This window comes from Ovis canadensis, chromosome 9, assembly GCF_042477335.2.
Source record: "Ovis canadensis isolate MfBH-ARS-UI-01 breed Bighorn chromosome 9, ARS-UI_OviCan_v2, whole genome shotgun sequence".
Classification (NCBI taxonomy): Eukaryota; Metazoa; Chordata; class Mammalia; order Artiodactyla; family Bovidae; genus Ovis; species Ovis canadensis.
Genome location: NC_091253.1, coordinates 80,899,051 through 80,915,645, shown reverse-complemented (window position 1 = coordinate 80,915,645; position 16,595 = coordinate 80,899,051). Strand labels below are relative to the sequence as shown.

General features: G+C 36.1%; 1 protein-coding gene and 1 pseudogene across 9 annotated transcripts in view; one reads left to right on the top strand and one right to left on the bottom strand.

The window, feature by feature from the left end:
- Positions 1-16,595, top strand: part of OXR1 (oxidation resistance 1) — a 517,492-nt gene that overhangs the window by 462,907 nt on the left and 37,990 nt on the right. For all 9 annotated transcript variants that reach the window (XM_069600384.1, XM_069600382.1, XM_069600385.1 and 6 more), the window contains 3 exons: positions 5,835-6,019; positions 8,908-9,665; positions 13,576-13,744. In XM_069600384.1, coding sequence (XP_069456485.1) covers positions 5,835-6,019; positions 8,908-9,665; positions 13,576-13,744 — 1,112 coding nt within the window. The remainder of the gene's footprint in view (positions 1-5,834; positions 6,020-8,907; positions 9,666-13,575; positions 13,745-16,595) is intronic.
- On the bottom strand, positions 1,676-1,955 carry LOC138446252 (small integral membrane protein 10-like; annotated as a pseudogene).

The following is a 16,595-nucleotide window of genomic DNA, read 5'->3' as shown; positions in this document are numbered from 1 at the left end:
TAGCTCTATAAGAAACTACCAAACTGCCTTTCAAAGTGGCTGCATTATTTTGTTTTACTGCCAGCAGTCACTGAGAGTTGCTGTTGCTCCATATGCTCACCAGAACTCCCTGTTGTCAGTGTTTTATATTTGAGTTATGCTTGTTGGTCTTTAATGGTAATGCAATTTATACCTCCCTAATGATTTGTGATATTGAGCATCTTTTCATTTGCTTATTCTCTGTGCTATACAGTTGGGCTTTAACTATCTTTTTTTTTTTTAAGTTTTAATTTTTAATCTAATACTTGCATATAAAGGACTTTAAAAGATCAACTAGTGCAAAAGGGCATATAATGAAAAGCAGTAGATCCATGCCCACCCTTCTCAACTTTTGTTTTCCCAACCCAGAGGCAGAATCTTTTATATATGTCTGTTTAGAGGTTAACTCCATTTTTCTTAATAATAGGCTTTTCTTAATGTTCCTTAACTTGATGACATGAGGCATTTTCTACTGATTTTCTGCTGTCTCCTTGGTTTTTCTAACCCCCCTCCCACATATGGTTGTGTCAACTATTTTTAGCTCTTCTGTTTGTTACCTTATTCACTTTAAAAATATAACCACTTTATATTCACTAAATATTTAATATTCACTTTAATAATATAACTTTAAATTTGTCTTACTCTTTCAACTAGAGACAGTTTCTGAACTTCCTTGTTCAGGAGAATAACACCACTATTCCATTTCTTCCCCTCTACCTACCAACTTGTTGCCTGTACTTGTCAAAGTCGGTTAATATTCCCTTTCTGTTCTGTGACCATAATTAAGTCTTCCCTGCTTTGCCTAGAGATTTACTCTAAAAATGAAAAGCCGTAACTAATATTTCCATTGTGATGATTATCTAAACATTGTTCACTGAATAGCAAAGTTGAACACTATGATTGGATTTTCTGTGATTGCAGAGTCTTGATCCACGTGTGCCAGTATTCAGATTCCCTTTCTCACTCTCCAGGCAGTGGTTGAAAAACAGTCACATCTGATGTTGCTTCATATTTGAAGCATGCTCTCCTTGTACCGTTTGAAATGTTTGTTTTTCCCGGTAGGTTCTGTTTGCCCTTGTTTTTTCTTTTGGGATGAGGAAATGTGTGCTTTCCAGATAATGTGATTAGCTTCTAACTTTATCCATCTATTGACTAGAATTGACTCTATTCAGTTGGAAGTCTGTTCACTTCTTTTTTCTAATTTGGAAGATTTGCTTTCTATTTGGACCATTTTTGTACATTTTATCTTCACTGAAGTCATTAGTAACTTTTCCTTTTTTCCCCATAGGATGTCCTGTGGAGAGGATGCTCAGTGTCACTTTCCTATGTTTGTGCTATCTTTTGTTTTATGCATGCAAGAGTTTTGCAGCTATTTCTGGGGATTTTCAAGTTTTTAAATTCTGTTCCTTGAATTAGCTGTTTCCTTGAGATTCAACTTCTCATTATATCTTAGACTTTTTGGTTATATTGCAAGCTTTCCACAAATAATGATTTCTAGTCACCAATTTACATGAAAATATGGGTCATTGGCAGGACAGGCCAGCAAGTGTGTGTGCCTGTGGTGATCTGGCCACTTTGCTCTAGAGGAGGTGAGCTGGGGGTGGAGGTCAACCATCCTGCTGCCTCCCCCAACCTCAGTACCACAAAGTTCGTTGCTCTAAATATGTAGATGCAGGCAGATGTTGAGAATCACTGAATCCATGACTTAGAAGTAGGGGAAGTTAATACATAGCCCCCAGGCCAGGTCGAAGAAGGTTATCAGTGTGCAAGTGAGTCCCTTGCCAATGGGAAGGTACCTAGCCATGGGTCGAGGCCAGGCATGACAGCTGCACCACAAGGCCCATAGACAGGGCTGCCATAGCCATTGGTCTGGTGTAGCCACCCATTCAGTGCCCAGAGCCCAGTGCTTCCTGCTGGCTCTGTGGCCAAATGGACATACATAGTGGGAATTGGTGGGGGAGGTGGATTGTGTGGCCACAGATATGAGTTGCTCTGCAAGGCAAATACCCTCCTCGTCTAGCTGCCCTTGGGCCACTGTGGTCCAGTTATCTATTTAAAATATAGTAGTGTGCACAGGTCAGTTCCAAACTCCCAATCTCTCTCTCCACCTAGCCTTACTCAACCCTGAGTTTGTTCTCTCAATCTGAATCTGTTACTGTTTTGTAAATAAATTCATTTGTATAAATTTTTTTAGATTACACATGTAAACGATACTACATATTTGCGTTACTCTCTGATTTACATGACTTCGTATGATAAGTCTCTGGGTCCAAGCATGTTGTGTATTTGGCATTATTTCACAGTTTTTAATGACAGAGTAATATTCTATTGGATTTATATGTCACATTCTCTTTATCCATTCCTCTGTCGGTGGACATTTAGCATGCTTCCATGTCTTGGCTGTTGTAAACAATACTGCAGTGAACATTGAGATGTGTGTATCTTTTCAAACCATGTTTTTTTTTTTTCTGGATATATGCCCAGAAGTGGGATTACTGGAGCTGTATATAATAGATTAGCTCTATCTTTAGCTTTTTAAGTAACTTCCATACTGTCCACTAAAGGGACTGTAGGGCCTGCAGGCTTAGATGCCCTGCAGCATGTGGAACCTTCCTGGATCAGGGATCAAACTTGTGTCCCCTGTGTTGGCAGGCAGATTCTTAACCATTGGACCACCAGGGAAGTCCTGTAGATTTTTCTGATGATGGTCATTCTGACTGGTGTGAGGAGATATCTTCTTGTATTTTTTGATTTGTGTTTCTCTAATAATTAGGAGTTTGAGCATCTTTTTTCAGGTATCTCTTGGTCATCTCTATGTCTTCTGTAAAGAAATGTCTGTTTAAATCTTCTGCCTATTTTTTGATTGAATTTTTTTTTAATTGCTGATCTATTTAATTATGATGTACCTTGGTGTGGGCCATCATCAAAAAAATATACAGGTTGTCCAGTGGTTAAGAATCTGCCTGCCAGTGCAGGGGACACAAGTTTGATCCCTGGCCCAGGAAGATTCCACATTCTTGTCTTATCTTGTGAAAGTCACATAGTCATGTCCAACTCTTTGCAACCCCTTGGACTATACAGTCCATGGAATTCTCCAGGCCAGAATACTGGAGTGGGTAGCCTTTCCCTCCTTCAGAGGATCTTCCCAGAGATCAAACCCAGATCTCACACATTGCAGGTGGATACTTGACCAGCTAAGCCACAAAGGAAGCCCAAGAATACTGGAGTGGGTAGCCTATGCCTTCTCCAGCAGATCTTCCCCACCCAGGAATCGAACGGGGGGGAATTGCAGGCAGATTCTCAAGGAGCAACTAAACCTGCATGCCATAGAGCCTGTGCTCTGGAATGCGAGTTTGAAAATGGGATTAAGAAAGAATGTATATATTAACTCTGTTGACTTAAAAAAATGCACAACATGCACAGCACCTCAGATAGCTCCTAGAAACTTTTCAAATAGGTAGTGGGGAAGCACAGTATATATGTGATTTTGGTAAAGGGGGAATACATGCAATCAAGCAACAATTTTTGGTAGGAAGTTTCCGCTGGTCTCATGAAGCTTCTCCTAGTCATAGGAAACAGTTGTCACCATGAAAGATTTTAGTGCCTTCCTAGATATGAAGAGATGCAAGAATTGGCTCATAAAATCAGCTCCTGAGTATATCTAATTATCTAAAGACCTGCCCTACCAGTTTTCCCAGAGCAGAGAGTGCCACCTTTCTGCTCTTCACCCTGAACTCCTTCAGGGGATGTTGAAGGTCAGCAGCTGCAATAGCAAACAATTTAATCTTTGTAGAGGTAGATGGCAAGTACCCATGGCAAACGACAGTTAGTTGACAGGGCCCCATCATGGTCTTAAATTCAGTCATACTTTGGGAGGCATTTCATGACCTTCCATCCCACATAGTTAGGAAGGCTCATTCCTAGGTGATGATTTTGCTCATGGGCCATTCAGTGTGCTATTCTGGGACTAGGTCTTTATAGTCAAAGATCTCTGGACATCTGTCTTCTAATTATGATCCAGGAAAGTAATCCCTCTTCTTTTATCCTCCCATGTCTAGAATTACTCTATTACAATCATTGATACCATACAGAACTATGTATTTGATCAACTGCTTCACATTACCTAGTCATCATCATTTTCATTGGAGGTTCAGTTATACCTTTGGTATTGTAGGAAACAATAATCTTGTAAAACTGGCAAAGTACAAATAATATAGCTAGCAATATTATTAAGATCATAATTAGAATTAAGCCAGGAACTTCTGTTAGGTTTAGCCCAATGTATTCTCAGGTCATCTGATGTAGTCTGTTCTATACTAATCTTTATCTTTCAGGGAAATTATATATTGGCACTGTGCATAAAGCTCCCAGTCCAATTTCCTAGTGTTACTAGGCTGGTTATCCTAAGTATAATTTAGTTGTTCTAAGATTAAGTGTTAAGTCACTTCAGTCGTGTCTGACCCTGTGACCCTGTTAACTGGAACCCATCAGGCCTCTCTGTCCATGGGATGAGGGGGCCTTAAATCTGAAATGACCACAGCCTGATGTTAACCTCATAAATCCATCCCATAATTGTGGGAGGTTTTTTCCCTTGGCTGAATTTTGCTTGTTGTTCTGATTGAGCTTGAGTAGCTTAGAAGAAAATTCATATTATGACCAGGGTCAGAGCAGGCATTATTAATTGGCCAGATGAGAGGATCCCACCTACTAATACTGAATCACTTTATGCAGAAATCAAAGAAACATTGTAAATCAACAGTACTTCAGAAGTAAATAAATGGATAAATAGTATGGGATTAAAGAATTTTTGGTACTTGAGTTGGAGTGATTAATATTTGTAACTCAAATGTGGAGAGATTATAGTATAAAGCATTGGACTTTTTGGATTTTGGATCTTAGTCCTACCACTTATTAGTTAGCTGTGTTGTTGATTATTTATAACAAATTGCCTAGCCTCAATTTTAATTTTCTTGCCTCCATTCTCATTTCAGAACTATAATTATGAAGAGGAAATGAAAAATATATGTATAAAGCATGGTACATACAAAGCATTCAGTAAATATTAGCTAATATTAGTGGGATCAGCTTCTTATGTACTTTAATTTGCTCATTTGTAAGATTAGAGGGTTGGATTCTTTATATTTGTATTGCTATTTATATAAATATATTTAAAATGTCATAGCTTTTCATGATTAAGGTAGATGCCATATGCCTTAGAAGTCATAGAAGTCATCTAATCTATCCTATGTTACAGATGAAGAAACAGCCCCAGAGGCTGTGCTTGCCCAAGGCCACATAACTAGGCTAGGGGAGTCAAGTAAAGTTGAGACTTATTTTTAAAGATACTTTAAACAGATTACACTATTTTCCTTTTATAGTAGATTGGGTTATAGGCACATTGTTTATTAAACTTGCATTGTCTGCATGAAACTCTTTGATACCTTTGGTGAGTGAACAGCACAATGTGAAACAAGGCTCATGCCTTTGGAGGACTATAAAGTCCTCCTTACGTTACTGCAATTATCTTGCTGATGTAACTCAACAGTTTACTGAGGCTGCAGATTTTAATTCCTGACTTGACTGATTGACGGTGAATATAATATTCTTTGAACTTTGCCCTGCTAACAAGAAGAATTTACTGGGAAAATTTGGGTATTATTAAAAACATTTTCATGAGAATGCCATAGTGCTTGAGTGTACTACTTTTGTATAAGGTAGGTAGCCTAACATGGGAAGAAAATCAGTAAAAATATCTAAAATAATTTTTGGAAATGTAAACTTTGAAGATTAAACATTATTTTCTTTTTTCATCTTAGGGCACAGTCAGTGGTGTATTGCTAGTTACACCAAACAATATAATGTTTGATCCACATAAAACTGACCCATTGGTTCAAGAGAATGGCTGTGAGGAATATGGCATCATGTGTCCAATGGAAGAGGTGATGTCAGCAGCAATGTACAAAGAAATTTTGGATAGCAAAATAAAGGAATCCTTACCCATGTAAGAGTGATATTTTTACTCCTTTGCAGTTTTTTCCATCTAGTTAGTTGACCTTGATCTAATAACTCTTAAGTATCTTTTAGTAGTTTTATTATAGATGCTTTTCATTTTATCAGTAATGAAACATATATAGTATTGAAAAGATTATTCTTTATGCACTGGAATAGTTAGAAATTGTTTTAAATTGATATTTGCATATTTGATCAGAGAACCTGATATTTAAAAGTAACCTGTAGTATTCATTTGATTCAGTGTTTACCAGCCCTTTTTCTTCAGATACAGAATTCATAATTCTAAGTTATTTTTATTAGTAATTTAAAGTAATATAAGTAATCAAGGATACCGTTCAAATTTTCCTTAGAAGAGCCTGGAGAGTTGGGTGTGGGATTTGGGAGAGGTCATGAGCAAAGACCTAACATTGGTAAAACCAGAGCAGCTTTGTCTTTTATTTACTGATTTATATGTTCGCATCCTTCTCTCTCAGGAAAGTATAAAATATAGGGGAGAAGACCCATAGATTGCACAAGTGTAAAGTTAACCTTAGAATGTACTGGTTATGGAATTTGTGTGTTTCAGGGAACAGGTGTGAGGTTACAGGTCAGCACAGCCTGTGAAAGTAATGACAAAGAGAAAAGGGAAGGATAATAAATAAAAGAAGAAAATAAAAGATAGGTATACAAAAAGGAATAGGAAAGTACAAAGGAAGAAAATTGAAATAGAAAAGAGCTTCCCCATTTCTTCATAATTTGTCATTTGTCAACGGTTTAAAAACTGTCTTCACTTTAACTGATACTGAGATTTCTGTCCCTGTAATAACCTACAAAGTTGATAATGATTGTTTTAAAATTAACCTTTGTGAGATAGAACTACTTACAAAAGAGAGAAAGTTATTTTTTTCTCTGAGGCAGACTATATAAATTGTTAGAATACCTAAGGTAGAATGAAATCATTTATTTAAGAATGTCCATTATACCTCCTACCCCAATAGATAACTATTTTGGCGTGGTAAACTCATCTTTAGAGATGCAGATTATTCCTAAGATTGCCTCTACTGTTAGTTATTTAATACATCATCATCCAAAATCAGTCTGAGCAAAATAAAGATTACTGTGGCAGGTAGAGAGGTAACACAAAGGTGAAGGAGTGAAGGATTAGATTAAAAGAGAATCAGGATTATAGCTATGTCAGTCATGAGTGAGATGATTTTTTCTTGCCCTGATTTTCCATTTGTGTTAGGATACTTTGGGATTTTATTGAGTATTATGTGGTATGGTACATAACTATTCTACACAGATGCTGTGGAACTCTTCCTCTTCCTCTTCTAAATAACTTTTTTTATCATTTAGAACATCACCTGGAAAGACCATCTATTTGATCCAAACATTTTTTAAAAATTACTCCAAAAAGAGATTTCTTTAAATCCTGCCTTATGAACTGATTAAAAACAAATATCTGGCAACAGATCAGATAAATGAGTCATGTGATTTTGCAGAATAATGTTATGTATGGTAAAAATGAGGTGTATAAGATTTTATTGGTTTTCTTCTGTCTTATATTGGGAAGTTGATTTCAAAGGTATTGTTCAGGAACAGTAGCAGCATGACTGACATAAAAAAAATGTTACAACACTTATCTAAATCTGTGTCCTGTTGGATTTACTTAACTTTATCTCGTTTACCTAAGGGTCTTCTACAGATAGTTTCTCAAATCTGTTTGCTGAGTTCCAGTACTCTTGCCTGGAAAATCCCATGGATGGAGCAGCATGACATGCATGCTGCAGTCCCTGGGGTTACAAAGAGCCCCACTTCACTTTCTTTCAGGACCCTGTATGTGCAGTTTTAGTCAATCACCAGTAGGTGACACTGTTACATATTTAATAGCACAGACTAGATGCTTGGATTTCTTAAGGTGAATCAGTCAGTGCAAGGAAAGCAGAGATAGGAATTGGACTTCAACTAACTGATACTTTTTAAAAACTAAAATTGACCTATCCTATGCACAATAAAATTAAGTTTATCATTATAAAAATATCAAATACTAGAATAAGAGGAAAAGAGTTACCCATCTTCACCATCCAGAGGTCACCAATAAATTTTGTGTCAACACACAGTCTTTTCTATTCTCAAACTTGCATAAGTATTCTTTTCCCACTAAAAACTCATGTCATTTCCATTTACTAGTTTTTAGCCATCATTTTAAATTGTTGATTTGTATATCATGCTGTAGTCTGCCTCCATGCAGAACTTACACTACCTAATGTTTGAACATTAGTGCTTGTATATTACAAATGGCATTAAACACGGAAATCTAGAAGTAACGATGAATCGTTCAGCTAGCTAATATCTAACCTGTTAGTTGAATAAGTTCTCTTAGAATTGTTAAGAGTTGTCACTAGAACCATGAAGAATTCCTCTACTTTTGCCTTGATTCTGTTCAGGTTGATTTTTAGCTTTGCATTTGAGTCATTTATTTTAGTTTGATTTCTATTTAAATCTATAAAAGCACTATGTGTGTGTATATAGTATCAGTCAGTGTGCTTTATTAACACATTTAAAATTCTAATCAGAACTTTACTTAATCCTATTTTTCATATTTCATCAGTGAGTAAATTTTAGTTTAGAATTACAGCTTCATCCAAAAGTTGTGTCTTCAACTTCTCTTCAGGTAGATCAGTTCAGTAAATCTTACACTGATATTTCCCATATCTTAAGTAGTTGATGCCAAAACTTAATTACTTGTTCTATATGAATCAGTTTTTTAGTATGCTATTAAGAGATGTATGCTACGTCCTTTTAGAAAAAACTTTTTAGTGATATTAATTCAGTGTTTGTGGAAAATAAAATTCTATAATTTAAAAAATAATAACTTTAAATTTTGTTTACTGACAGAGAGATAGATCAGTTATCAGGAAGGGACTTCTGCCATTTAAAGAAAGTGACAAGAAGTAATACTGATGAACTAGACTCAAGAATCCGTGATGCAGCTAATGATAGTGCCAGCACTGCTCCTAGGAGCACTGAGGAGTCTCTTTCTGAAGATGTGTTCACAGAATCAGAACTCTCTCCTATTCGGGAGGAGCTTATTTCTTCAGATGAGCTACGACACGATAAATCATCTGGCGCGTCATCAGAATCTGTGCAGACCATCACTCAGAGTGGAGTAGAGTGTTTGACGGTCATATCAGAGGCTGCTAGTACTCCCGATCACTTAAAATCTGGTTCTGGACATACTGCCAATGAAGTTGGGACTCTTTCTCTTAAAACTGGTTTAAATAATCTTGAAATGGCCACTAAGGAAGGAGATCAGGCTGCAGATAATCTTCAAAAAATATCGGGTCTTAAAGAACAAAGCACAGGTATAAAAAAAGATAACCAGGATTTTCCTCTTAATGAGAATTCACTACATCAAGAAGAAGTTGAAAAAGAAAGTATGCCTTGTGGGGAAGCAATAGAATTTAAACAAAAGCAAGTTGTCAACAAAGGAAAACAAGGAAGGGAACAAAATCAGGACTCAGAGACTGAGGTAGAAGAGCTGCGGAAACTCTGGAAATCTCATTCCATGCAACAAACTAAACTGCAAAGGGAGAATATTCAACAGGTGTCACAAGAAGAAATTAAGCATAAAGTAGCAACAGCCGATATAGAAGGTAAGTGTTGCAGAGTATATTAAGTTAGTTTGTCTTACTGTATATTGTCTCCCTCTTTTCTCACTGACTCAAAAGCTGCTGTGTCTTAGGCCACTCTGAAGGATAATCTAGTGGCCCTTGACGGATGTTTCTCTGGGACAAGTACATAGTGTCTGGTTTCTACTGTCTTATCTCACAGTGGATTGTACACATAATGAGCATCCTTTCCACCATGTTTATGCATTCCTGATTCACTGCATTCTGTCTTTAAACAATATATTTCTTGAAAATGCGCACAAGTCTATCATACCTATGATTTCTCCTCCCCCCCTTTTTTTCATTTAGTTCTTGGTATGATTCATCATTAGAATACTATCTAAAATTGGGTAGTGTGTTAGTTGCTCAGTCATGTCTGACCCTTTGCAACCCCATGGACTGTAGCCCACCCAGCTCCTCTGTCCATGGAATTTTCCAGGTGAGAATACTGGAGTGGGTAGGCATTCCCTTCTCCAGGGGATCTTCCCAACCCAGGGATCGAACCTAGGTCTCCTGCTTTGCAGACAGATTCTTTACAATCTGAGCCACTGGGGTAGCCCCTTAAAATTGTATATATAATATCATAATTGCAATTTGTAATTGCCAAAGTTATATAATCTCTTGATTTTTTAAAAAGTGTAATAAGACATAAAATCTGTTTCTGAAATTCTTCCAGGTATCCACAGGTTTCATCATTGTCTGGTTGTTTTTCTTTAAAAAGCAGTACTAAGGAGACTTCCCTGGCTGTCTAGTGGTTAAGACTGTGCTTCCAGTGCAGGGGGCCCAAGTTCAGTCCCTGGTTGGGGAACTAAGATCCCAGATGCCATGCGCTGTGGCCATAAATGAACTAAAGATTTTTAATTTAAAATAAATAAAAAGCAGAACTAAAATAAATTAAATACCATTTTCTCTTTCAATTTTGTATTTTCATACTGTTTACTTTTGAAAATTATAGTAATAGTTTTTATTTCTACTACACAATGATTCTGCTCTGTACATTATGTTAAAAGTGGTATAACTCAAGTATTTTAGCTAACATTTCTCATATCCTGTTGGAGTATTGATTTCAGATTAATCTAATTTACATATTTCTGTTTTATAATTAAAATTTTAATTGTTAAAATATGCATAAAATAAGATTTATGAGTTTAACCATTTTTAATGTAAAATATAGGCGCTTTAGGCATATTCACATTATTGTGCAACCATCACCACCATCCATTTCCAGAACTTTTTCATCTTCCTGAGTTGAAACTCTCTGCTTATTAAATGATAACTTCCATTCTCCTCTCCTTACAGTCCTTGGCAAGCACCATTCTATATTTTCCCTTTTGTGTGTGGCTTATATCCGTTAGCATAATGCCTTCAAGTTTCATCTATGTTGTAGTATGTCAGAATTTTCTTTCTATATAAAGTTGAATAATATTCCATTATACACAGCACATCTTCTTTATATGTTCATTTGTTGATGGACATTTGAGTTGTTTCTGCCTTTTGGCTGTTGTGAATAATAATGCTGCTATGAACATTAAAAAAAAAAAATCGCTCAGTCGTGTCTGACTCTTTGCGACCCCATGGACTATAGCCCACCAGGCTCCTCTGTCCATGGGATTTTCTAGCCAAGAATACTGGAGTAGGTTGCCATTTCCTTCTCCAGGGGATCTTCCCAACCCAGGGATCAAACCCGGGTCTCCTGCATCGTAGGCAGATGCTTTACCATCCAAGCTACCAGGGAAGCTATGAACATAAGTGTACAAATAATTTGTTTGATTTCCTACTTTCTTTTTTTTTTTTTTGGTTATATACCAGAAGTAGATTTGCTGGATTCTATGGTAATTCTGTGTTTACTTTTTTGATGAACCATTGATCTGTTTTCCACAGTGGCTATATACCATTTTATAGTCCCACCAGCAACATACCAGGGTTTGATTCAGCTTTTCAAAACAGGGAATTTTCTTTGCATTTAGATATACTGAATTTAGATATACTGAGATATACTGTATATAATTTACATATACTTAAGACTTAAGGATTATATTCAATAGATGTTAAGTAATTATCTTCTATAAAAGATTGAATATTTTTTCATTATTCAGAGTTAATGTTCATTAAAGAACTTTTGACAAATATGTTGCTTTTTAGAAAACTTATAAAAAATTACCTGAAATTCATCACCTGGAGTTGATCATTGTTAATATTCGGTGTATTTATCTTTGCTCTTCAGTGCATATGTGTATCTACATACACACATTTATGTACACACACATATACAATATTGATATAATTTGTGTATATCTTTATATGTGTATGGTTTTCATATAAAATTAGGATTACATGTAGTATCGTTTCTTGCTTTTTTCAGTTCATATTTTATGTCATGAACATTTTCCTGTGTCATTATACAGTTGACCCTTGAACAACTCAAGGGTTAAGGGGTGACACATACTCCTCTCCCACATTCAAAAATTTATGTATAACTTTACAGTCTGCCCTCCATATCTGTGGTTCTGCATACATGGATTCAACCAACCATGTGTAGTAGTATTATAGTATGTATTATTTGAAGAAGATCTATGTATAAGTGGATCCGTGCAGTTCAACCCCATGTTGTTCAGGGGTCAGCTTGAACCCATGTAGTTCTTTCATGGTTTTTAATGGCCCTGTAATTTAGCTATTTCTGTATTTATTAAGACATTCAGTTGTTATTAACAATTCATATTATTAAGATTGATGTGATGAATGCTGGCATAGATATCTTTATTTGATATGTTTCTGTTTGGTTGTCTCATGTTCTGAAATCTTTGAAAATGATAAAATGTTGCATTCTGGTTGACCCAGTAATATAGTAGACTACTTGTATTTTATTGGGTTTGTTTGGGTGCAGGGTTTAATTGGGTTTTCCTGTTATGACATTACTAAATGGAGAAAGTTTGGTAGATATATTTAGATAGGTGTTCCTGGATTGCCGCTATTTGGTTTCTTCTTTTTTGTATGTGCATATGGAGGGAGGACAAGAAAATTAGTTTTAAGTAGCTAATTTTAAGGAACTTGAGATTCTATATAGGGAAGTTTCTGATCTTTTATCATAAAACTATATAATATAAATATATAATGGAATGTAATTGTGAGAAGAATAGTAAAAGTTCATTCTTTTAACCTGATGCAAATGCTGGAGCTCAGATAGATTATGTATCTTGCACAGGGTTACACAGAAGAAAGCCACAACTAGTATCCAGATCTCCCGACTATAGCAAAATGCTTTTTTTCCCATAGTATGCCTCCTTTGCAAGCTAATGTTTCCTGAATTGATCCATATTGTCAGACCTTCAGTGTGTCCTACGTCAGCATTTGTGGTTGGAAGGGTTAGAGATAATTCAGGCTTAATAAACTAAACAGGCGGCTAAATCTAGCATATTGTTTTTGTCACACCTTCATATGTATGTAAAAGCTTCAGAAACTTTTTTACTGATTTTTTTCTGTAACAACCATATTACAGTAAAACTTTGAAAATTCTGCAAACTTATTTAGATATTGTTCTAGAAAGGTAGTAGAGATTGTCCAGAATATTGTATATGTGTGTATATGAATAATTACTTTAATGTGGTTGTTATAAAAATTTAACCAAAATTTCTGGATCTTCTGCATTTTTTCCTAATACCCTTAGACATAATATCAGTTCATAACTTGGGTGTTAGTTTATTAGTCTTGCTATACTTGTCACTTTTGATGGAAAAATATATAAGCTACTGAAGAGAATTCACCTTTCAGTAAATTAACATTTTATTCTGTAATTATTTGTCAGAAGTTTAGAGATAAACATTATTTAGTCTAAATTGTTTTAAATTATTCAAACATGGTGTATGAGAATTGAATAAACACTCTATCTCAATTCTAGGTTCTGCACTTTTAAAAGAAAAGAGAAGGCATCGATTGCATAAGTTCTTATGTCTCAGAGTCGGAAAACCTATGAGGAAAACATTTGTATCTCAAGCAAGTGCAACAATGCAACAGTATGCACAAAGAGATAAGAAACATGAATATTGGTTTGCTGTGCCACAAGAAAGGTAAAACAATAGCAACAAAACCTGGAGAACATTGAGATTCCTTGAGTTGAAGTTATTTTGTATAACAGTTCATACCAGTAGCAAAGTACTGAAATAGTTTATGATTAAAACCTGACATTAAATCTGTTCAAAATCAATTAGCTCCTCTTTTATACTCTTTAGTTTATCCCGCTTTTAATTTTAGTCCCCTTTTGTGGTTTAATGCAAAAAATATGAACATAAACCTCATGTTACTAGTAAACAGTCATAGTTAAAATGTTTTAGATCAAGAAGGTTCATCAGAATATTAACTGGTACAGCCCCACTTCAAGGCAGGAAATGATACAATTGCTTTTTTTTTTTTACTTTTTATTTTGTATTTTGTTAACTGGTATAGCCAGTTATCACTGTTGTGATAGTTTCAGGTGAACAGCAAAGGGACTCAGCCATACATATACATGTATCCATTCTCCCCCAAACGCCCCTCCCATTCAAGATGCCACATAACATTGAGCAAAGTTCTGTGTACTATACAGAAAGTCTTGGTTATCCATTTTAAATATAGCAGTGTGTACATGTCCGTCCCAAACTCCTTAACAATATATAATTTCTTTTTTTTTAATTTCATCAAATCCTTTCTATTATAAATGCTTGCTATATACATAGCACTGAAATAGCTACTAAAAGGATCTGGTCTTCAAATTATTTTTTATACTCACTGCACAGTAAAATTTCTCATATTATGATTGAGCAATATTTGTAAAGGATGTCTGTTATCACTGTATTGTAAATACTGACATTTTAAGTTCACTGGATCATAAATAATGGCATTCTAAGTTAAAACTTACATTTATCTATTAAATATATCCAGTGGGATTTAGATAATGTAACAATTTGCCCTCTACAATTAGATTATACATTTAAACACTACTTGAATGTGCTCTTCTAAAGCAGTTTTGCATCACTACTTTTCTCTTTGAATTTATATTTCAATTATGCTTCCTCATAGACTCTTATTATCAGGTAGTATATTTTTATTCCTTTTTACATTCTTTGCAACAAATTGCATATGCTTACACATTTATCTGGAGCTTCCCAGGTGGTGCTAGTGTTAAAGAACCCGCCTGCCAAAGCAGGAGACATAAGATGCCAATTCCATCCCTGGGTCGGAAGATCGCCTGGAGAAGGGCATGGCAACCCACTCCAGTATTCTTGCCTGGAGAATCCCCATGGACAGAGGAGCCTGGCAGGCTGCAGTCCATAGGGTCGCAAAGAGTCAGAGATGACTGAAACGACTGAGCATGCATGTACATATTTATCTGTGTGTGTGTACTGACATTGCTGCTGCTGCTGCTAAGTTGCTTCAATCGTGTCTGACTCTGTGCGACCCCATAGACGGCAGCCCACCAGGCTCCCAGGTCGCTGGGATTCTCCAGGCAAGAATACTGGAGTGGGCTGCCATTTCCTTCTCCAATGCATGAAAGTGAAAAGTCAAAGTGAAGTCTCTCAGTCATGTCCGACTCTTCGCGACTTCATGGACTACAGCCTACCAGGCTCCTCCGTCCATGGGATTTTCCAGGCAAAAGTACTGGAGTGGGGTGCCATTAGCTAGGTAATACCTTTTTAAAAGCTATTTTATCCCTTTCCATTCTACCTTTGTTTGTTACTGCTTTAGTATAGGTTTACATCCTTGATCACCTGGGCTATTTTAAGTCTTCTAAATCTAAATTGTAAATACACAGGGATTGTTTTGCATATGCCAACACCCAAGTAAATCACCACCCAGAATAAAATACAGACCACCTCCAGTACTCTATAAAGTTCCCTCCTGAGCCTAGACAACCCCTAAACTCCCAGAAACAGGTAGTCTGGTGGACTTCTGACTAGTTTTGCCCTTTTGAATTTTATGTAAATGGAATTATACAATATATAGTCTTTCATGTCTGGCTTGACTTCTTTTATTCTGTGAGACTCATCCATATTGTATCAACAGAACCTTTTTGTTGCTTCATTATTTGGAATTTTATAAATATTCCATTTTTTTTTAATTCAACAACCTGCAGACAGGCATTACACATACTAAAAATTTTCTGTGATTATTCTCAAAAGAGTAAAGGGTCTAAGGCTCACCCTACTTGTTAACAGGTTGGCCTGCCTCAGTTTAATGAGTGCTGGCAGAAAAGAGTCACAACAGCATCAGTCACAGCTCTAGCACTTGTATGAGTTCTTTGAGCTTCAGTTCCCACAGTTGGGTGTGAAGAAGGCCAAGTGACAGCTGCCTGTGCCATGGGTTATGTTAAAGAAGAGAAACCTTAAGTTTAGGGAACCTAAAACTTCTATAATGTACAGTAAGCATGGTTTCCCTTTGATCCAGAGTAAGATACTAATGGGCTTTCCAAGTGGCTCAGTGGTAAAGAATCCATCTGCCAAGCAGGAGACACGTGTTCAATCTCTGGGTCAGGAAGATCCCCTAGAGAAGGAAACAGCAACTCACTTCAGTATTCTTGCTTGGGAAATCCCATGGACAGAGGACCCTGGTGGGCTACAGTCCATAGGTTCACGGAAGAGTCAGACACAACGTTGCGACTAAACTTCCACCACAAGATACTGAATATTTCTGCCTTCTAAAACCAAGCTATGCTTTGTTTTCTGTACAAACATACATGAAAAGGTAGTGCTGAACAAAGGTACACAGTGCCTCTGTCCATAAGACATGCAGAAATCCAAGAGAAAATTGTCTTTCAACACCTACATTATTCTAAATATTAATTAAACCCAGAAGAACATTTTATCATTAAAATTATTACTAATGAACAGTTGATCAAGGCAACATAAATTATAATTTATCATACATACCTATTACACATAAAAT